Raw genomic sequence first — 22,777 nt, forward strand, 5'->3', positions numbered from 1 at the left:
TCTTCTGTGGTATGGTGAACAGAACTAGCGATGGGCAACAGGGGAGTCTAGGTCCTTGGTTTTCTCTGTGAGGTCCCTACAAGCTCCTGGAGAGCAGAGTGGAGAATGTTTGTCTCCAGGAAGCAAAGTGTCTCCAGCAAATGGTGATGCAGGCAACCAACCTAGTTTATTAGTAAACATCTTTTCCATCCGACAGGGTTTTAGGCTTCTCTTCTTTCTCATGAAGAATGAGAGGCTAGCAACTTAATATGTGGGTTTGGGTCCCAGCCCTACGCTTACTAACTGTGTGACCCAGGGCAAGCTATTAAGGTCTCAGAGCCTCAGTCTCCTCCTCTGAATAATGGAGATAATAATTCCTTCCTTAAGGGGCTTGCAGAGATTAAACGTATCAATGTGTGTAAAGCACATGGGGTGCACAGCATGGAGTACATGCTCAATCCCTGTTAGTGCTCACTCTGATGACCTGAAGGCTGGATCATTACTCAACCTGAAAAGCAATTTATCTCTGTGTCTTGCTACTCTGAGCATTCCCTCTTTGTCCCTTCTCTTTCCACCCCTCTCCTAAGAGGAAGGAAGGAGTTGCCACAGGCAGGAGGGCTGGTCTGGAACAACGGTTGTCAAACTTGACTGCTCATTAGAATCCTTTGGGGAGTGTGCAAAAACACCAATGCTCAAACTTCATCCCTAGAAATTCTGATTTAATTGGCTAAATGGGAGCTTGGACATGAGTAGGTTTAAGAGTCCCTCAGGTGATTCTAATGTGCAACTAGAGTTGCAAACTCCTGCTAATCTCCATCCTTGCTACTCAAAGCATAGCTCTCAGACCAGCAGTATTGGCATCACATGGGAGCTTGTCAGAAATGCAGAATCTTAGGCCTTACCCCAGACCTACTGAAGCAGAATCTGCACTTTGAAAATCCCCAGGAGATTTGTGTGCATTAAACTTGAAAAACCCTATTCCAAAGTACCTTCTCCTTCAAATTTGGCTCAAAGTTTACCACTTCCGGGAAGTCCTCCATAATTATACTTACCAATTATGTATAAGTATCTGTTGTTGAACAAGCTTATACTCTCATCTCTGTATCACTTGTCACCCTACTCTGCACTAAGTATGAAATTCACTGTTTTTAAGATACTGCCTTATAAATATTCCTTTGATTGGGAGGCCCCCAGCTATCTCTCCTATACCTCTTATTTAGGAGACAGAGACAAAGCCTGCTCAACTTAGAGTGAAAGAGGTGCAGAGAGATGGGACATGCAGGCCAGCAATGCTGAAGCGTAAGTATCAAGACTTACTGAAAAGATTCTTTTCAGTCTCTTCAGCTTATACATTTATAGGCTTGTTGTCACCACCTCTGTATAAACAAGCCAAAATATAAAAAGCATTTCCCTACAGGACTCCTACTGTTCCCGAGGGATGCTGGAAGACTATAATAGGTCACTGTTTTTATACCAAGCCAAATTTCTTGTGTTGTTTACACAGAGTGAGAATCGCCTGCATCAAGGGTCAGGTCATTGTGCTCAAATCACAGCCTATTTGACACCACACACAGGCGCTCCTGGCCCCCAGGGCGCAAAAGTCTGGAATGGGAAGCTGCTGAAAGATTAAAAGCAGCTCTGCGTTTTCAACACACACACATTTAAAAGCTCATCCCCTTGCAAATGAGGACTAGAATTCCGAGGAAGGGAACAGTTCAAATTTGGCTGGAACACAGACACTTAAATCATTGATTTAATCTGATGTATTGTCATTTAAAATTCTCAGGGGAAACATATAGCCTCTAGAAAATTTAGTTTGAAAACATGTTTTCCTTGATTATGAAAGTAATACATCATCCTTGAAAAAATAAAAATATATGAAGTAAATAAAAACCACCCATTGTCCCATCACCTAGAATAAACCATCACTAACATCTTCAATCTCAGTTTTCTTTTCCATACATACACTTTAAAAACAAATCTCAGATTATACTATCCATATTGTTTTATCACCTGCATTTTAGTAAACAATAAATATTTTAATACTACTTTTTCTAAATATGGTTTTTCATGGCTTCATAGTATTTGGGTTGTTTGTTTTGTTTTGTTTGTTTTTGTTTTTGAGGAGTTTCGCTCTGTCACCCAGGCTGGAGTGTCATGGTGCAATCTCAGCTCACTGCAACCTCCGCCTCCCGGGTTCAAGAGATTCTCCTGCCTCAGCCTCTTTGAGTAGCTTGGATTACAGGTGCACACCACCACACCCGGCTAATTTTTGTATTTTTAGTAGAGACGGGGTTTTGCCATGTTGGCCAGGCTGGTCTCGAACTCCTGACATCAAGTGATCCGCCCTCCTCAGCCTTCCAAAGTGCTGGGATTACAGTACAGGCATGAATCACCACACCCAGCCAGTATTTGTGTATTAATGTCACCAACATTAATGTCTAGCAAGGACACAACCTATATATGTGTATGTATATGTACTATATATGTATAAATATTTATGCACATGTGTATATATACTATTGTATAGGAACATATGAGCTGTGATGAACATTCTTGTAGACATTTCTTGTTTGCAATTTTACCTGGCTTTTTACCTTCTTGTTTGTTGAAATTTTGTATTAAGAATATTTTCTAAGCCTGTAATCCCAGCACTTTGGGAGGCTGAGACGGGCGGATCACGAGGTCAGGAGATCGAGACTATCCTGGCTAACATGGTGAAACCCCCTCTCTACTAAAAAATACAAAAAACTAGCCGGGCGAGGTGGTGGGCGCCTGTAGTCCCAGCTACTCGGGAGGCTGAGGCAGGAGAATGGCGTAAACCCGGGAGGCGGAGCTTGCAGTGAGCTGAGATCCGGCCACTGCACTCCAGCCTGGGCAATAGAGCGAGACTCTGTCTCAAAAAAAAAAAAAAAAAAAAAAAAAAAAAAGAATATTTTCTTAAAACAGGCTGGGCACAGTGGCTCATGCCTGTAATCCCAGCACTTTGGGAGGCTGAGGTGGGCAGATCACCTGAGGTAAGGAGTTCGAGACCAGCCAGGTCAACATGGTGAAACCCCATCTCTACTAAAAATACAAAATTTAACCAGGCATGGTGGCAGGTGCCTGTAATCTCAGCTACTCAGGAGGCTGAGGCAGGAGAATCACTTGAACCCAGGAGGCAGAGGCTGCAGTGAGCTGAGATCATGCCACTGTACTCTAGCCTGGATAACAGAGTGAGATTCTATCTCAAAAAAAAAAAAAGAATATTTTCCTAAATTAGTTACTAGATACAGAAATACAGTTAAATAGAAGGAATAAGTTCTAGTATTCAATAGCACAGTAGAGGAATTGTAGTTAACAATCATTTATGATATATTTCAAAAGCTAGAAGAGAAGAATTGTAACATTTCTAGCACAAAGAAATGATAAATGTTTGAGGTGATGGATATCCCATTTACTCTGATTTGAGCATTACACGTTGTATACAGGCATCAAAATGTCACATGTACCCAAAAATATGTACAACTATGATACAGCAATAAAAAAAGAATTGCTACATCAAAGGACATAAACTCTTCCTAAGGTTTTTGATACAAATTGCAAAGTTGCCTCCAGAAATAGTTGTCCCAATTACACAACCAACAACAGTAAATAAGACTGTGTAATGAAGGTGTGCATTTGGGACAATCTTGTGAGCCTGTTGTTCCTCCCCATACTCTAACTGGTAAGGCCATGGTGGCCAAGGAATCCTGAAATCTCAGCCCTTGAGGTGTCACATACTGTATGGTAGATGGAGAAGAGGAAGTGAGGAATGTGTGGATGGCAGAAGGGGAAGGGAAAGAAGATGCTAAGAGAGAGAAATCTGGCTCACCTCAAAGATGAATTTAGAGCTGCCAAAGTTGGTCTTCTGTTTCTGCCAGAAGTTGTCAGGTTTAATGATGAGGGCCACATGGATCTCAGCTGGAAAGGCTTCCTGCAGCGTTTTGAGGAGGGGCTTGATGAGGTCCCACTTGGAGCCCCGCATGTCGATGATGACAGTGAAGCCACGTTTGCACACGTCCTCACTGTGGGGAGGTCAAAGGTCAGTATGGTCACTCTGGGTAGCTGAGACTTTGGAGTACACAGTCAAAAAGCACCCGGAAACCTGCACTCCCTTTGACCAGAATCACTCTTCCAACTTCATGTCAGGTCTCTTGGCCACCTTCAAACCCAACTCAAACTGTATGCCTCAGAAAAATCCTTTCTACATTTGACCAATGGTCCTGGCATTCTGCCTTCTCCCAGCATTTGGCAAATAACTAGGCCTTCCTTTCGCAAGCTGAGTATCCCTAATCTGAAAATCCAAAATCTGAAGTGCTCCAAAACTTGAAACTTTAAGAGGGTCAACATGATGCTCAAAGGAAATGATCGTTGCAGCATTTCAGAGTTTGGATTTTCAGATTAGTGATACTCACCCGGCAAGCAGAATGCAAACATTCCAAAAAAAAAAAAAAAAAAAATCTGAAGTCCAAAACACTTCTGGTCCCAAGCATTTTGGATAGGAGCTACCCAACCTGTAGTCAACTGCACTTGTTGGGATGTTTACAATTTGGATATTCACAATTGTATTTTATTTTCATTTTAATTTTTGTCTCACTTTCTTGTTCTTAAAATGAATCATGTTTTCCCCATTGATATTCCAGTTCTCTAAAGACAGAGACCCTGTTGCCTCTTAAATCTGAGATGGAAAGTCCTTGACAGGAGTGTTGTTCTGCCCTGTGCCTACATCAGTGACAGACACTAGTACATCTTACCACTGAGCCCAAACTGGGCCAAAGAATACTTTTTCAAAAAAGGGCTCTAGGTTGATTCTGCCAGTTGATGAGAGATGGTACACAAAGTATTAATAACATGACTTTACCACCATTGTATTTAAGATGTACTACTTTTAGCTTATTATTATTTTTCACTTTTTTTAAGAGTCAGGGTCTCGCTATGTGCACTGGCTGGATTGCAGTGGCTATTCCCAGGCACAATCACAGTGCACTATAGTCTCAAAACTCCTGGCTTCAAATGATCCCTCTGCCTCAGTCTTCCAGGTAGCTGGGACTACAGCCTTGAGCCACCATGCCCAGCTTTGTGGTTTAAAATGTATGTCAACTTAAAAAATCAGGTCGCTGAGTCATGCTGATCACTCAGAAAGAGCCCAGAGTGGAACTGACTGCAACGGAACATGCAGACCAGTTGTTTCATGTATTTCCATTGTAAGAGTCACAGTGTGAAATGCATGTATCAGGATGTTAAGGGAGGATGAGGGAGGAGTAACTCTTGAAATCAAGGCAAGATGAAGTGACAGTGACCATCTTGAAAACCAAGACATCAGCAGGCTAAATAAATCAAGATGTTATTATATAAGTTAGCAGCAAAGTTTAAACACTTGAACTTTGACTATAACTCCTGAGAATAGGAAGAAAAAAAATGAAGGTCAGAATAGTTATAACATCTCAGTTTGGAAGTCTATGTTTGAGTAGTTAGGGGTCTTCTCTTATTTTTTTTAAAGCCAATCCGTTTATTTTATAATTCAAAATAGACATTGATTACTTCATATTTTAAAATATAAATACCAGCATAGTATTTCCTTATGGTCTTTCACTTAATTTCCCATTTCCCAGACTGCAGTTGTTTAAACCACTATGTACGTTACATGACCCACATATGTGCCTACCACATATCAGTTGCTCACAGCTGCTGGCAGTAAGGCCACAGAAGGATTCAGGTCACAAAAAGAAATTAAAACCTTTTGAGGGGGCTTTATTCTCAAATTTCAACCAGTGATGAGATTGTTACAGCCTCATTAAGAGACCACAGCTCTTGACTGTGTGCGTGTCTCAAGCACAAGGTAGATTACTTAGGTGTCCCTGGTACACAGAAAATTCCCCAGGAGAGGGGACTCTCTCCAGCATGAGAGAAAGGATGAGTATTCTCCCCAAATCCTGCATCCCAAAGGAAAGGAGTTGCCTCTTCTTCCCTGACACTTATTGAAACAATGAGTGGCCAAAGTTTTCCATAAATAATTTTCTCTATCCTCTTGTCTTAAAGCAACGTGACTTTTTTCCAAATTACAGGATTTCTTTCCCATTATAAGAGAAACACCTGATAACTACACAAAAGTTAAAGTAGTCAGAGACCCATGCAAGAGATGCTAATGGTAGGACTTTATAACACCCAGGCCTATATCCTTTCTACTTTTTCTGTGCATATAGTTTTCATACCATGTACTGTTCTACTTTTCACTGTAACACAGTTTTTTCTCATGTCTAAAATTTCTTCCAATCTGTTGCACTTAGTGATAGTCCATCTTATGCCTATACCATAACTTATTTGATCATTCTCTTGATTGCTTTACAGAAAGGTATGTCAACTTACAAGTCCACCAGCAGTGTATGACAGTACCCCCCTTACTCTATCCTCACCAGCACCGGTCATTGAATTTTTTAAACCTTTGCCTGTTTTATTAAAAATACATTGTATTATATTTAAATGTGCATTTATTTGATTACTAGTTACAGCTTTTTGGCCTGTAAATATTTCTTCTGTGAATTACCTGATCAACTCTTTTATCCATCTTTCTATTAGGGATTAGAGGCTTTCTTTTGGGATTTAGGGGTTTTATCACTGAACATCATTTAGTGTAGCTTGACTTATATTTGTTGCATGCCCACCTATGTCAGGTTCAGCAACGTTAACTGTGGGTCTTGCCTTTCCTTAGAGATGATTGTCTTCGTTATTTCCCTGCTCCTCAGACTCCATCTGTGTTGCCACAATTTATGCTGACCTGAGAATTCTTTGTTCCTAACAACAAATATTCTGTGTTGCTACTGAGAGCTGGAGGTCAACAATCCCTGCATCTAAAGCTGGTGGTCAGTAGCAGGTTATGCCCTGTTAACTAATCATTTCTGAAAACTGAGAGTAGAAATTAGGTCCTAATATTCTATAGGAGGTTCTCAATAACTTAGGAGATGGAGAAAGAAGCCCAGGAGCTGAGGGCTGTGACCTAATCTAATTGGCATCTTTCTGTGAAAAACAGGCTAATCTTCCAAGGTGCTTTGTGTGTTTGGTTTCAAGTAAGGGGCATAGCTGGGAAAGGGGAAACAACTATTTTACTGCGTGCTCATTCTATGCTGGGGCTATAGTTCAGTATTTGCCATACATCATTTCATTATATCCTAATAATAACTTCATAAACTAGGTATGGTTATCTCCATGTGAGAGAAGATGAAATTGAGGCATAAAATTTGCCTAAGATTACATAACTAGTAAGTGGCTAAGCAAAAATTCAAAATGAGGACTGTTGACTTGAAAACCCAAGCTCAGGCTGGGCACGATGGCTCATGCATATAATCCCAGCACTTTGGGAGGCTGAGGCGGGCAGATCACTTGAGGTCAGGAGTTCGAGACCAGCCTGGCCAACATGGTAGAACTCTGTCTCTACTCAAAAACAACAACAACAACAAAAAAGAAAACCCAAGCTCAGGTCACTATATCATACTCTACCCCACCACACTGACACTATGTATGGGTGTCTTTGTTTGGGGACAGGAGTTGGGGGCCGGAGATGAGGGGATTAAGTTAGGGGACTCAGAGGAGATGGGATAAATTAGGGCAAGGAGTCTAAGTGAGTGATCTCCCTTCTGCAGTCTGTGCAAAACCACAAAGTCAGAGAAGCAAAAGAGCGTGGCATATTGAGAAAGTTCAAGCAATTAACTCTGGTTCAGGCCTTTGAACGCAAGAGAGTGCAGCTCTGAGTGCCTTAGAGAGTCCCATTCTGGGTTCTGTCCCTCTTTTTGCACACACCCCGCTCCACCCTGGGAGCCAAGATGACTCACCCACATAGAGTCTGCACTGCACATCCATCTTCCCCTTGTAGGTCAAGCTCCTAGTATCTGAAACCCTAACACTCTCTGCCCAAAGGACCCTTAGTCTACTTCCTGGGCCCATGGGTATCTCTTTCCAGGGTCCAATTCCCAAGGGCAAGTAACACCACCATTATGTGTACCCCTAGGCCCAAGGGGTGACAAAGGGCTGCTATTTGAAAGGATGTGGCTAGAATATAAATGTGTGAGCTGGGGTGTTCACTTGCATGCATGAGGCGCCCCTGCCATGTAGGGCTGAGCTGAGGAGTGGAGAGAGAAGGCAGGCAGAGCATGAGTGGGGGCTGGTCTACTGTGCTGCCACATTTGGGCCTGGGAGCTCAAAGGAGTCCAACAAATCTAAATTTAAATTTGGCCTTCTAGGTTGCTGTGAAGATATATTTGTCAAGGTAGAAGGACAGAACATGTTTTATTTAACAGTTTGTTAGCTTGCTACATTAATTTTAAATATTCAGACAAAGGGTATGTGAGCTTCCATTTGTACTCTTGCCTTAGGCACCACAATGTTAGAATCAGGCCTTGCAAGAGAAGAGACTGGAGAGGATGTAGACTTCAAATCAGAATGCACTTCGTATGCCAAGGCTGGAGCAGTGGATTTGTCCTAAAGGCAACGAGGAACTACTGAAGGGTAAGATTCAGAGAAGGAATGTGATCAGGTGATTTGGATTGATTACCCTCCAGCTGTGCAGAAGGAGGGTAAATTGGGGTCAGCCCAAAGGAGTGTGTAAGAGTAGAAGAAGGGTCCTTGCTAAAATGACTCTTCATGAAAGTCTTCCATGGACCACCCTATTTAAACCTGTAACTGTCACCCAATACTCCTTATACCCCTTCTGTTTATTTTTCTCCTTAGCACTTACTACCATCTGGATAATATGTTTTATTTATTTATTGTCCATCTTCCCTCACTGGAAAGTAACCTCAGTAAGGGCAGGGAGTTTTTATGCATTTCACTGTTGAATGTTCAGTGCCTACTACAGTGCCTGGTGCAAACGAGGAAGGGGAGGCAGCAGTTAAGGGTATGAAAACTAGAACCAGCTTCCTAGGCCTGAATCCTGGCCCCATCATTTACTTATTGTGGAACCCCGCTGTGCCTCAGTTCCCACAATGTAAAATGTGAATAATAATCACAGAGTTGTCTTAAAGGTTAATAGACATAAATCACTTAGGATGGTGCCAGACACAGACTGTTCTATGTAAGTCTAAGCTGCCATAGGAGATGTCACTGGTGTCCACCTAGGATCCCTTTACTAACTACTATGCCTGTTCTCCAGTTTCAAGAGTATTGGAGCTATCAGCTGATGCCTGTAACCATCTCTGAATGCTTGCTTTAGCTGATGGCTATGTTTCTCCAAGAGAAACCTGGGCAGTTATATCCCCACACCAGGGCTGGCAAGTGCCTCTCTGGTGGAGGTGTGTCAGAGCCTAGCTCCTTTACCTCATTGCAGAGTAACTCTGAAGTGTGATGTATTTTCACTGCCTCCCAGTCTCCCCAGAAGGCTCCAGCTAGACTTCACCTGAAACCAACCTTAGTTGGTTTTTCCCCTTTCCTTACTCTGCTTCTTTCTTCCAAGTTTTTCCTGAATAGCAGACCCTTAATAAATCATTTGTATCCAAATTCCTTCATATTAAACACAGCCTAAGACAGTTATTTTTATTACAGTTATGAGTAATAATGTAAATATAAATTGTATTCAGTTGGCCCTCCATATCTGTGGGTTCCAAATCCATATACTCAACCAACCTTGATGGAAAATATGTACAGTCACCTCTCTGAATCAGCGGGTCTCAAACTTTGGTTGGGTGAATCTGTCAATGTGAAACCAGCAGATTTAGAGGGTCGATTGTATATTTCATACATATATGAAATTCTGAAGGCAATTTGATATATGGTCTAGAAGTTAAAAGAGAAACCAGGTGTGGAAATGTTTATTTAGGAGTCACACAGTGCCTGGCACATAGTAGGTGTTCCATAACATTTGCTGAATGAATAGATTCCCGAATGGGTGGTAGCTGATGTGCACACAAGTGGGTGAGATCCCCCAACAAAACCAAGGAAGAAGAAAAGAACCACCTTCTGGGTCAAGGATAGAACTGGCAGGAATATCAGTGTTTAAGAGATGGGAGAAGGAAGTAGATGACCCTGATGAAAAAATGAAGAGAGGTTAGAGAGAACCAGGAGAGGAATGACATCAAAGAAATAAGGGAGGAGAGGATTGCAAGGAGGAACAACAGTGTCAAATGCTGCAGAGAATGGTCATTCACTTAGAGCAGAACTATTGTATTTAGCAACTAGGAGGCCACGGTCCCATGAGTCAGAGAAATTTCAGTGAGGTGCTGGGGCCAGAATTAATGCTGGAGTAAGGAAGCAGTCTTGCTGGTTAATCTCTGTAATGATTAGCAGGAAGTGCCACAGATATCAGAGGCTGCTTGTGGTGCACTTCCACCCCCTGACTCTGTCTCCCTGACACCAGCAGTGGCCAGAGTCTGCATGGTGCTCTCTGGCCAACCCAACTCCCGCAGCTGCTCCCCAGCCTGCCCTCTTCCCCAAGGCTCACACTCCCAGACCTCTTCTCTCATTCCCTGTGCTCAAATGACAGCAGTTTCAGCAGACCCGTTTACAGTGGAACATAACGAACAGGTAGCCTGCTTTTTCCCTTTAGGTGATTTACCTCTTAAAAGGTATTTATTAGCCCAGAACAAACTTTCAAGGGCAGAAAGTTTGTGTGTATGGTGTATGGTGAGGATGGGGGCATAGGAGGGTGGAGTTTGGAGCAGCAGACTTTTATATACTTATTTTTTATTTAAAAATATTTTTTAAAGCAGATTTTTAAATCCCCTCAGGAGGGGAAAGAACAGTGGGTGACCCCCTTCCTGTTCCCACACCTGCTACTTGAGAGGGAGAAGGCAGGCACTGCCCTGTCTCCCCTGTGCCCACCCTGCCCTATAGTTTCCCATCTGGGGCATGGGTCCCCCGAGGCCCCCTTGGCCAGGTTCTCACCCTTTGTGATAAATTACAGTCCCTTCAAACTGAGCTGTGTTCTGTTTCATAGACTCCAGGGCTCTTGGGCCCAGAAGTCATAAATGTATACTGAATGACTGGATGATTGATCAGCTGTTTCTTGTACTCAGTTCTAGACCATTTACTCTTTTGTTCATTAAATGTCACTGGGGCTGTTTTCACTCAGTAAGCCTGTGCTATCTCAGAAAAGCACTTTCACCACTTTATGCCAATGCTTCTCAAACTTTAGTGACTTTCCTTATCACCTAGGACACTTGTTTAAAAATGCTGATTTGGGGGAAGCCTTCCAGATATTCTGATGAATGTTGGTCTGGGATAAAGCTCAGGATTCTCCCCATAGTGATCCAAGGACAACAGTTAGGCACTCTTAGGTGTGGTTTTTGAGAGTTTAATGATAAAAACTCACTTTGTCTAAATCAGATATTATGATATGCATTTAATAAACAGTAGGTAACACACAAATATATCAGAGCAACAATGAAGTAAGTCAGAACAACATTTGCAAGGTGAACAACAGCTACACCATACAGAAGCCTGCTGAAAATGTTAGTTTCTCTCTCCATGCCCTCAGGCATGGAGTCATTTATTGCAAGAATAGGCTTGGAAGGATTTCTGCCATTGGTGTAAATGTCTGGTTCTTTTTGCAAACACTGGGCTCCTCCTCTTGGCCTAATGAGGCTTTCCCTGAAGAGCTTGGCAGTTTCCCTTCCCAGTGTTGCTGCCTGTGCTCAGACACCTGCTGAAGATTTCCTTTCCCTGGCTCCCCTCTCTAAGTTGCCATGAAATCACTGCAAGGTTTCTGCTTCTTGTCATATACCTGACCTGGCAGCCACATCTCAAACCTCTGGGCAAGGCCTGGGTGTCTCTCTAGGTGGATGTTAGGTCCTGCCCACATCTGATGCCCATAGAGTCGTCTCCTGACCCACTTGGCTGGCTCCAGGTCTGATGAATCCAGGTGTAGAGGGTCTCTGTGGGTAGGTGGGTGGGTGTGTGAGGAATGAATGAATAGGCGTGTCACAACTGGCCATTTTCACTTATGGTAGCCTAGCAGAGATCACAATTTAGCAGCCCACTATTGAAGCCAATCCCCAAAAGTGGTTTTATTAGGCACAGTTGTTGTTGTTTGTAAAGTTTTTACACATCTTTGGAGAAGGCTTAAAACCACTCTTCAAGCCACTCCCAGCTTATTTACAAACTTATACAACCAGTTTGTTGGCCTTTGAATTTACCTTCTCTGTCTTGGTTGCTACTATTATCCCAGCCCTGTTTCACACTTTAGGAGACTCAATTACCTCCACTTGAGGGGCAGGGGGCAATGAGGGTACCAGTGCCTCAAACCACAGGTCTCTCTGGACCCAGACAGCAGGGCTGGGCACCTGTCAATGACAACCCCAGGCCAAGCTTTGCCCTACATTACAGTCTGGCCTTAGGGAGAAAAATGCCACTTTCTCCCATCTTGTCTTCCAATCTCTTCTCCCTGGACCTCTTTCCAGGTCCCTGCCTGAGCAAATCCCAGAATGTCTCTCTGGATTCTCTCCTGGCCACATGAGTGAACCACCCTGCATACAGCCCATTATCATCTGACCACAGGGTTGAATTCAAATGCTACCTTCTATTCTTTCCTGATCTTTCTTCTATCTTATTGCCTGATCTTCCTCTGTCAGAGCAATCTCCTCCTCGCTAAAACAGATAACATATTATCCATGCCTCTCTTAATGCATTTTAGTTTCAATTTTATATTCAATTTGCCCTCTCATGCCTCTACGTCTTTGTGCTTGCCCACGCCAACCCTATCTTGGCTTGGATAATTTCTACTCACATTTTTACATTCACAAGCCTCACAAGCCTCTTCTTCCAAGAAGTCTTCTCTTACAGATACATGCCCTCCCCACCCTGCTCCATCCCCACTGGGATAAGGGGACCTTCCTGTGTATTGCCATGACCCTGTGCTTTCCCACATGGCAACTGTCATGGCTATTGCAGGGTATCTACAGCCAGGCTCTGGTTGACCAATTTCTGTAGCCTTACAGAGATTCATATGGCTTCAAAAGGAGAACCTCATTATGAAGGTGCTTCATAAATAATATAGTGTCACATAAATGTACAATATTATCTATTAGTTCATTAATTTATTCATCCAACATACATTTATTGAGCATTTACTTTGTGGCTGGCCCAGTACTAGGCACCGGGATATATAAATGTGGACAAGACAGAAACATGAAAGTTTCATTCTAGAAGGAGAGGTGGACTTAAGACAATGCTAGATAGAAGAAATGCAAGTTATGATAAGTATTAAGAACATCTCAGGACAGCCCACATGAGGAGCAAAGACTGAAACCACAAGAAATAATTCGTTAAGAGAACACTAAAAAAATACTAGAGGCTGGGCATGGTGGCTCATGCCTTTAATCCCAGCACTTGGTGAGGCTGAGATGGGCAGATCACTTGAGGTCAGGAGTTCAAGACCAACCTGGTCAACATAGTGAAACCCTGTCTCTACTAAAAATACAAAATTAGCTGGGTGTGGTGGCAAGCGCCTGTAATCCCTAGGTAGGCTGAGGCAGGAGAATCGCTTGAACCTGGGAGGCAGAGGTTGCAGTGAGCCGAGATGGCACCACTGCACCCCAGCCTGGGTGACAAGAATAAAACTCCATCTCAAAAATAAAATAAAATAAAATAAAATAAAATACTTCAGACAGAGGAAACAGCCTGTGCAAAGGCCCTGAGGAGTCAAAGAGCCTGGATGCTGGCTGCTCCTCCACCGCAGCCAGGGAGGAGGCAGAAATCATGAATTTCAGTAAGGAAGCAGGAGACCAGCAGCCACATCTGGGCTAGCCCTCTAAATCGTGAGGACCTCAAATCCTCCAGCCGAATACACATATACAATGAGAGCCAAACTACTGAAATTTGGGGCAACTTTTTTTGGTAAAAATGAGACATATTCATATATTAGTGGTAAAAGCTAACTTACTGAACACATGAGGCTCTATGTTAACATTTGTATACAGTATCTTATTAATTCCTCACATGAAACTCCTAAGAAGCTGCTATTTATTATCCTGCCCTATTGTTAAGAAAACTGAGCCTCAGAGAAGTTACTTACAGTCACCAGGAAGGGGTAAAATCAGGATTTGAATCTTGGTTTGTTTGACTCCAGTATCTGTGCATAAAACTACCATCCTTTCTTGCCTCACAGATGCATAGAACACTTGATCTTGAAGAAACATTCATGCTTCTTCTTGCTAGCTCCTCCTGTCAGAACTGAGGGTAGCAAGTTTCAGAGCTGGGAAGTGACTTGCTCTAGGTCACACAGTCTGCTGGATATCTTAGCCATTTGGACCAGGCATCTAGTTGTCAACTGCCTTACTCCAGGTCTTTTATAAAACCATGAGAACTCTGGAAGTGACAGGAAGAAAAGTTCTCCCATGAAGAAGCAAACATCAAATAATCTGGCTTGGAGGCCCAGGGTATCCTGTGTGAGTACTAAAACCCCTAACTCAGGAATAAGGACCATCCTCCTCATGGTTTCCACTGTGCTCTGGCAGCAGGGAAATGCCCTGACCCTGTTTGCCCCCACTCATGTGTTACCACCTGAGATCTACCCCATTTCTATGAATGTCTGGCAGATTCCCACTTAAAACAGCTGCTGGAATAAAGATCACATTGATCCATTCTGATGGCAGGTGGTGAAGCAGAGACCCACATGTTGTGGGTCTCCAGCAGGCCAGCCGGGAAGACGAGGATTTCTGTTTACCTCCTTAGTGTGTGCTGCTGGGGGCCGGTTCCATTGGCCTGGGTGTGTGTTTCAGGATATCAGCAGTGTGAAGATGTTAGAATCCTAGTGTGAGGACCAGGAATCCCTAGTGCTTGGGTTGTGATGGAGCACAATTAACCTTCAAATAAGACCTATTCACTAGGATGTCCAGGGAAGGTGACAAATTGAACATGGGTAGAGAGCTAGCCTGGTCACTGAGGAGTGGCTGACAGAGAAGAAGGACAAGGCAAGCTAAGAGTTCCTCATTTAATGAGGGTGGCACTGGCCCTGCCATAGCACATCTTTGGTCCTACAGGGCTGACAGTGCAGGATGACTTGGAGGAATGATAAAGAGGAGTCTTACCCAGGATGCCTGGGCAGCCTTTAGTACCTGCAGACCATTCACCATGAGCAGACAGAAATCAGAAAAGGGAGGAAGAAAAAGTAGCCCCAAATAAGTATCCACTTCACACTTTCTCCCAGAACTGTGCTGCACCCATGTCTACCCTAAATCATTACATAAACTGAGTTCTTCCGAATTTGAGGAGAAAGAAAGGTTCCTGGAGTTCTGTAGAGAAAATGATTCTCCTGACCCATTTGTGCTGGAATTCTCAAGCCATTCAGACATGTGGAGAGTCTCTGGCTGTGGGATCTAGACTTTGTTCAAACTTTTGCTCCTTACTTGATCTGTGTTAAGCTGCTTTCTGCTCCTCAGGGCTATTCTAACTGCCTCAGCACTTCTGCTGATTGCCCCAAGCCACAACTACTTTCTGAAACACCAGAAATCAGCAGGTGTTAAAGAAAAGTGTTAAAGACACATTAGCACCTGCTTTAAGTTCTCTAATTGGTATAATCCGAAGTAGTAAAAAGAATATTAGAGGAAACAGTGTCTTATAGAGAATAAGCGGCTCTCTGGGAATGGGTTTTGAATGAATGTTTGTTCCCACAGACAGTTCTCAAACTGGTCCTTTACAATGGGGAGGCCTCCTGGATGGCTGGGTATCCAGAGGGCAGGAGAGAGGTGATGGGGCTCCCTGTGCTGGTCATGCGCTCTCTCTGCTGGGTTATGGGCGACTGTTCTCCACCAGCTGGCTTTCTGTCAAGCTGTAATCCAACTGCCAAAAGACCGCCTCAGGATCTACGTTAATTCATCCAGAGGTTTTTGTTATTGTTTGTACTGGAAGTCACCCTCTGGCCTCTTTCCCAGGTTGTTATTCCAAAGAGTTAGTGTCTTTTCTACCCATTTAACAACACATCTTTTGCCTCTGCACATCTGATTTGTGATGCCAGGGCTGGTGGGGGCAGTGGGGTGGTGCAAAGGCAGTATCTTATCCGAAATCTAAGTTTCAATTCCTCCTCTATAAAGTGGTTTGACTTAGTGTCTGTGCATAAAACGACCATGCTATCTTGCCTCACAGATGCACAGAACACTTGATCTTGAGGAAACATTCATGCTTATTCTGCTAGCTCCTCCTGTTAGAGCGGAGGGTAGCAAGTTTCAGAGGCGGGAAGTGACTTGCTTTAGGTCACACAGTCGGCTGGATATCTTAGCCATTTGGACCAGGCATCTAATTGCCAATTGCCTTACTCCAGGTCTACAAAGTGAGGAGATTATGATTAACTGGTCTGGGGCTGGACTCCATCATTTTTAAAAGTTCCCCCTGGTGATTCTAATGTGCAGCCATGGTTAAGTACCATGAAGGTGAAGTTGTAGAGATTTGTTTGCCTATTTCTAGGTCTAGGAACTACTCCTTGTCAGTTCCTCACCCTCAAGTGTGCCAGAAGCAAACCCAACTCTTGCCCATCAGAGTCCCAGTTAGGAAACCCTAATTGGAGACCAAATAAGGAAGGTTGACAGTTTCCACCTTTTTAAAGTCTGCTACCTAATTCTACACAAATAACACTATTAAAAAACAAACTAAAACAAAAACAAAAAGACCTCTCACTGCAAACACCTGGAACAGGGATGTGGCAGTTTCTCTTTTTCTCTTCCAGGCAGGGCGCAGTAAAGTATTCAAAAGCACTGACTCAGGTCCCAAAGTCACACCCAACATTCGCAGGTATAGCTATAAAGTGACAGGTCCAGAGGCCTAAAATCACTCAGCAGGATCTCTGCATCCACATCCCAACTTGTCTTCAATGCTGCCTTTAAACAAAATATTCTAAAAATCAAGTCTTCTCATACAGAACAAAGACAGTGGCTCACACCTGTAATCCCAGCACTTTGGAAGGCTGAGACAGGTGAATTGCTTGAACTCAGGAGTTGGAGACCAGCCTGGGCAAGATGGCGGAACTGTGTCTTTACAAAAAAATACCAAAATTAGCCAGGCAAGGTGGCGCATGCCTGTAGTCCCAGCTACTACGGAGGCTGAGGTGGGAGGATAGCTTGAGCCCAGAAGGTTGAGGTTGCAGTAAGCCAAATTGCACTACTGCACTCCAGCCTGGGCAACAGAGGCAGACCCTGTCTCAAAAAAAAAAAAAAAAAAAGGCAAAGACTTGCCATGCCATGCTGCAAATAGTCAAAAGAGCATGCCACAGCTGAAGGGAGCTCAAGAGAGCTCTAGGAATGGTGGGGGTGACAGCAGTATCCGGCAAATGCACGCAGTCTTCCAAAGGATATACACCTTGGAGGGACCAGCATGAGGCAGCTGCATAAACCCTGATGTGTTTGTCAATCAGTAAGGTCATTTTACAGCCTTACAGGCTCTGAAACACAACTCCTGTTCACCAAAGGAAGAGACCCACTTTCTGAATCAGAGTGGCTTGGGGGCACAGTGTTTGTTTGGAAGGAGCTACTCTTAGCCAAGAGAAGACATGAAAACTGTGAAAGCACAAGAATCATTGCTCCTAGAAGTCTGGTCTAGCTGGCTAGGGAGAGAAGGTGGCAAAGGGGTGGGTTCAGATGGGAGTGGGATGGAAACTGACATCCATTTCAGGACAGCAGCTTCCTGCCCTATTTCCTACCCTCCCTCACAGAGCTGTTCATCCCTTCCTTCTGGGTCATTCAGAACATGCAGCAGAAATGAAATGGAAACCAAAGCACTACAGGGAAAGAAAGAACTGGAAACCAAAACCCACACAGCCCTCCCATTTTCTGCAGCCCTCCTCAGACAAACCCCAGGGTCACTCTCCTCTGGCCTTCTCTACCCTCTCCTTCTTCCCCGCCCTCCACTCCCCCATAGTCAGGCTATATGAAAAACAATTCCTCTTTTAACTTTTAAAAAAATATATCATCATGATCATAGCACATATATCCATGAGCAACAAAGACTGTGACCTGTCTAAGCACAGTGCCTCAGCCACCCCACCGTAAGACCCAGGGAGCCTTTCTAAAATGTGGAGTAAGAGAATAGAGCTGAGGGGACTCAAGAGAAATGGCAACAGTGCAGCCATGGGCTGCCTCCCACTGGGGGGCTGCCTCCCACTGGGGTGCTGCCCCCGACCTGGCCAGGAGACAGAGCAGCAACTCTCCTAGGCTTGGCCTACTACCGTGCCATCACCACTCCTCATTCTCTTGCCACCCCCCCTCCCTGCCCTCTCACAGGAACCCCCACTCACTCTCCAGCTGGGCTCTGGTTTCCTGGCAGGCTAGGTGGAATCCTCGTTAATAAACCACATGTTTCCTCCAGGAAACAGCCCTTGCTGTGGCTTGCGCACACCCTCTCTCCTTCCCTCCTCCTCTTTCTCCTTAAGTAGCAGTCACGTTCTTGAAAGCCCAGTGCGCTTTGCCTGCAGTACACAGACACATGCACAACCATCCCTACCAAAACACAATGCAACACCCCACACAAAGCCACCCCCCCAGGCCATGCCCACTGGATTTTACCAACCAGTGCAGGAGCTCTATTTCCTGCAGGGCAGGCGGCTGTTACCCTCTAGCTAGCCTGCCTTCCCTCTGACACCCAGCCAGGGTTGGCCTGGCAGACGGGACTGATGAGATCCCCATGGTTTATATGGAGGAAAAACCCTGTGATGGCTCAGACACTAGTGGGAACCTGGGAATTACAAGGGAGGTCAAAGAGCTGGAGTCGGGGGAGCCCTGTGGGAGGTGGAGGCATGCATGTTTGGATCTTGAAATGGAACAGGGAGGACCAAGGGCTCCAGGTCTTTGCTCCAAATCAGAATAAATTAGGCTGCCCCCATGCATAACTAGCTCAGAGGCTCAGGAAGCTCACATATAGGGTGGAAGAATCCCTCCACATATGAATTCATAGAGGCCCTTACCCTGTGCATGCTGCTCTGGGGACCCTGCTATCCCACAGGCAGGGTCTGTGTTAGGGGGCAGTGTATGTATGGTTGCAGCAAGCTCAGGACTGGTAGCCTGGCCAGCTGGAGGACCCTGGGCCCATGACTGGACCCCTCTGGACAGCATTCTACTCTTTTTAAAAGAAAGAGTTGGCCTCGCAGACCTCTACAGCTTCTTCCTGCCTTTAAGCTCTAGAATTCCAATTCATCTATTTCCTTTACAATCCAGGTCAGATTTTTACCACCAGTAAATTATGTCTGATTACGTCCATTTAACTGACATGCTTTTGTGGTTGCTGCCTTGGAAGCTTTCAGTTTTTGTCTTTTCCTGTGGATCCTGAAACCTTAACCAGATCACAAACATCCTGAAGGCAAGAACTGCGTCCCTCCCCTATTCCGCACCCCATCAATCTGCAAATTCAGCCAAAAGATCATTTGACCATTCCCTCTGAGTTGGTGTGTATGTAAGAACTAAACAATTGTTTTGTGTATCCACAGAATTAAATCTGGACCAATGTGCAATCTTCCCAGTGGAGCACTCCGTCATAATCAGAGCTGCAAGAGGGTGAGGAATGGTCTTGCCTTCCTCCAAGTCCAAAACAGGGAGCTTCTCTTCAGCCAATGAGGGTGAAGCCTGAATTTCCTGCAAATGAAAACAGCTTATGGTCTGGAGATCCAGGACATTCTCTTCCTGTATAGGGAACCAGGGTGGAGTGCATCACAGGACAAGGTTCAGACCTTGTCTCAGGCACCAGGCCAAAACCTGGCACATGCATTACTAGCGATGGAAACAGATAAAATTCCAGCTCAGGACAGAACAGTCTGGGAGATGCAAGGGAGAAAAATGTACTTATTTTAGAGTTTTTTAGTAGTTCTCAAAACCGAGGCTGGTCCTCACTTGACCTAGAACAAATAGGGAATGCAGAGAGGAAGGAGGCTCTGAGAGAAAAGGAAACAGGGGCCAGGGCCATCAGGACACATGCTTGAATTACGTCAGTAAATTATCCAGAAAAACATTTGTCCTTGCTGAGTCACCATGGCTGACAAAGTGCTCCCATCTAAGTTCCAGGAGAAATGGGGCTGGCTGTCATATTTGCTTAATTTAGGAACAAGAATATACCTCCTTGGTGAGACTGAGTCCACTGCTTGTTCCCTCACAGGTACCTCCATGCTCCGTCCCCTGGCAGAAGGCTCTGCCCCGCTCTCTGCCACAGTGCCAGTCCACCCACCTCTGGCCTGGGCACCCCCTATGGCCACAGCCCCCGACTGAGGAAAAAGGACCTCCCGAAGGAAACCTCAGTCTGGCCTCAGGTACTCCATGTCTGAAAGAGAGATCCTGGCATTGGCCCTAAGGAGTATGGGGGGGGTGAAGCCCTTTCCTTTTTCCTTGGGGAGCCTCCAGTCTAATTGAATTCAGCCAGTTTGCAAGGTGGTGCTCTGCATCCTCAGGGGCAAGAAAAGAAACTAACCATTCCGACCTGCAAGAGGTTCACCACCTCTCGGAGAGAAAGCTGTGTGGTTTCTCTCAGGACAGGCAGATCTCGTAGAAGGGATGGGACTCACCCCCACTATATGAGTTTCCTAGATTCAAAAATGTTTAAATGTCGTTCAAATCACTTGTTTTGTTTAGGTAATGCTGGACTTTTGAGAATGAAATTCTGAATAAATCTTTTTTTCTAAAGCAATCTAAGAAGAGATGAGATGGGGTAGAGAAGGCGAGGGGGAAACTTTTTTTTAAATACAAGTGACAGTGGCAAACTGGTACAGAAATCTTCCGCAACTGATGAGTGCCTACATCTGAGTTAAATTATCTGCAACAAAACCCTAGATAGTGTTGTTTTTCTTGTACTCATCTTCCATGTTGAGAGAAAGAAAATGTTGTCTGGAAAGGAAGGTCTGAAAAGACAAATTATCTTCTATGTTTTATCGTCAATGTTTGTGGCTGATGAAAAAGGTCAGGGGGACACTGGGAGCTCCAAGAGATAAGTTTGCTTGGGGCACTGCAACTTCAAGTCAACCAAAGATGAAGGCAAACCCAACAGGAATGTTTTTTGTTAGTGATTTAGTTTTTTTTTTTTTAATTTGATTTTATTTAAAAAAGAATTATAGAAACACCACACCATTTATTTCCCCAAAATAGCATTATTATAAAATTCCCAGTTTCAACTGGCAATTATTACATAGCAGGTGAACCATGTTCACAAACAGTATTTTATCTATCATTTACTACAGTTCTTTGAGAAAGATTGTATCAAACTCACTTGTAGTTGAGGAAGAGTAATCCTTGCTTATTGGTTGCTTAAATTTCAGTGTTTCAATAAAATTTTAAACGGTAAAGCTTGGAAAATCCCAGATTTAATGAGGAGACAACCAGAATAGAACCACTGGAGCCTCTGACGAAACCCATCTGTGTCTTCTTGGGCAGCTGAGCTCAGGTACTCTACCACTTGGTGGCAGCACACCTAAGCTGCCAGAAGAGTGTACAATAAAGGCAGTCTCTACAAAACTGAAGTGTCATAACATAGAGTATCAGTATCAAATATATGCCTGAAAACATACTCAACCCCAAACATCAGTGAAGGGCACATAATCAGACTTAACCAATGATAAGTAAAGAGAGAAATAGAAAACATAGTGAAAATGATATGTAATGGGGGAAAGACAAACAGCCCCAACCTGGATCCCAGTAACTAAAAAACACATCATTTTTACCCAATGCTAGGCTGTCTCTCCTGCATCTATATTCAGGGAACTCTCTTATTTTCAATATTCCAGCCAAATGAATCCCAGCTAAATTTAACTCATCCTGATTACCTACCACAAACTCCAGAAACACCTGAATGCATTGGCTCTCATTTCACCTGACATTGAAGTTGACCTAATCAAGGTGACACCAGACACTTCAGCTTCCTAATCAGCCTGCTCTTGGTGAGCCATAGACTACAGTAGCCTAAAAGAGAAATTAAATGACCACACCTAGGCTTTCCAGGCTCATTCAACATTGCTGCCCAGAGGCAAACTCCTAAAAGGCAGATAAGGACACCAGTTCCGATAAACACAAAAGAGGTTAACCACTTTAAGCCATGCCAGAACTGACTACACGACCAGCCAAGGAGCTGAAACACATCCAGAGACAAAACTAAAAAATCACCAAGGGCAAAAAAACAAGCAAGCCTTTTTTAGATTTCATATCAGATCCTAATTTTAATGTATGCTCCCTGTTAAGGGGCCATATTAGTTTAGGAAAGTAAAAGGAATCCTTGCCTGGGAGACCCCACAGAGCAGGCGCTGTGACCAATCCCTCTAGTCTTTCCAAAGTCAGGATAAGGTTTAGGTACACAATATACGGCCCTAAGTTAGGGTCATTGATGACGGTGATAAGAATGTTTGCACAATGGTGCCTGGGCAATGGTGAGCAAATAAATTTAGGGAAATGCAAAGAATAGGAAATCTCATTGGAAAACAGTATGGAGGTTTCTCAAAAAGTAAAAATAAAACTACCATATGATCCAGCAATCCCATGTCTATGTATATGGCCAAAAGAAAGGTAATCATAATGGAGTACTAGTCAGCCAATACAAAGAATGAGATATTGTCATTTGCATGACCATGGATGGAACTGAAGGACATTATATTAAGTGAAATAAGCCAAGCACAGAAAGACAAATATTGCAAGTCATATTGGGAGTATAAATTGATAAATTTGGAAATAAATTTGGTGATTTGCCCCACCAGCTTTAAAAAAAAGGTTCATAAAATAAGTAATCTGATTAAAACATGGGCAAAAGATCCAAATAGACATTTCTCAAAAGAAGACATACAAAATGGCCAACAGGTACATGAAAAAATACTCAACATCACTAATCATCAGTGAAATGCAAATCA

General features: G+C 43.8%; 1 protein-coding gene across 26 annotated transcripts in view; it reads right to left on the reverse strand.

The window, feature by feature from the left end:
* The window catches only part of LOC105470260 (kalirin RhoGEF kinase), a 700,354-nt gene that overhangs the window by 466,449 nt on the left and 211,128 nt on the right, over positions 1–22,777 (reverse strand). For all 26 annotated transcript variants that reach the window (XM_071089172.1, XM_071089152.1, XM_071089145.1 and 23 more), the window contains exon 4: positions 3,833–4,025. In XM_071089172.1, the coding sequence (XP_070945273.1) occupies positions 3,833–4,025 (193 nt within the window). The remainder of the gene's footprint in view (positions 1–3,832; positions 4,026–22,777) is intronic.

This window comes from Macaca nemestrina, chromosome 2 (genome assembly GCF_043159975.1).
Source record: "Macaca nemestrina isolate mMacNem1 chromosome 2, mMacNem.hap1, whole genome shotgun sequence".
Classification (NCBI taxonomy): domain Eukaryota; kingdom Metazoa; phylum Chordata; class Mammalia; order Primates; family Cercopithecidae; genus Macaca; species Macaca nemestrina.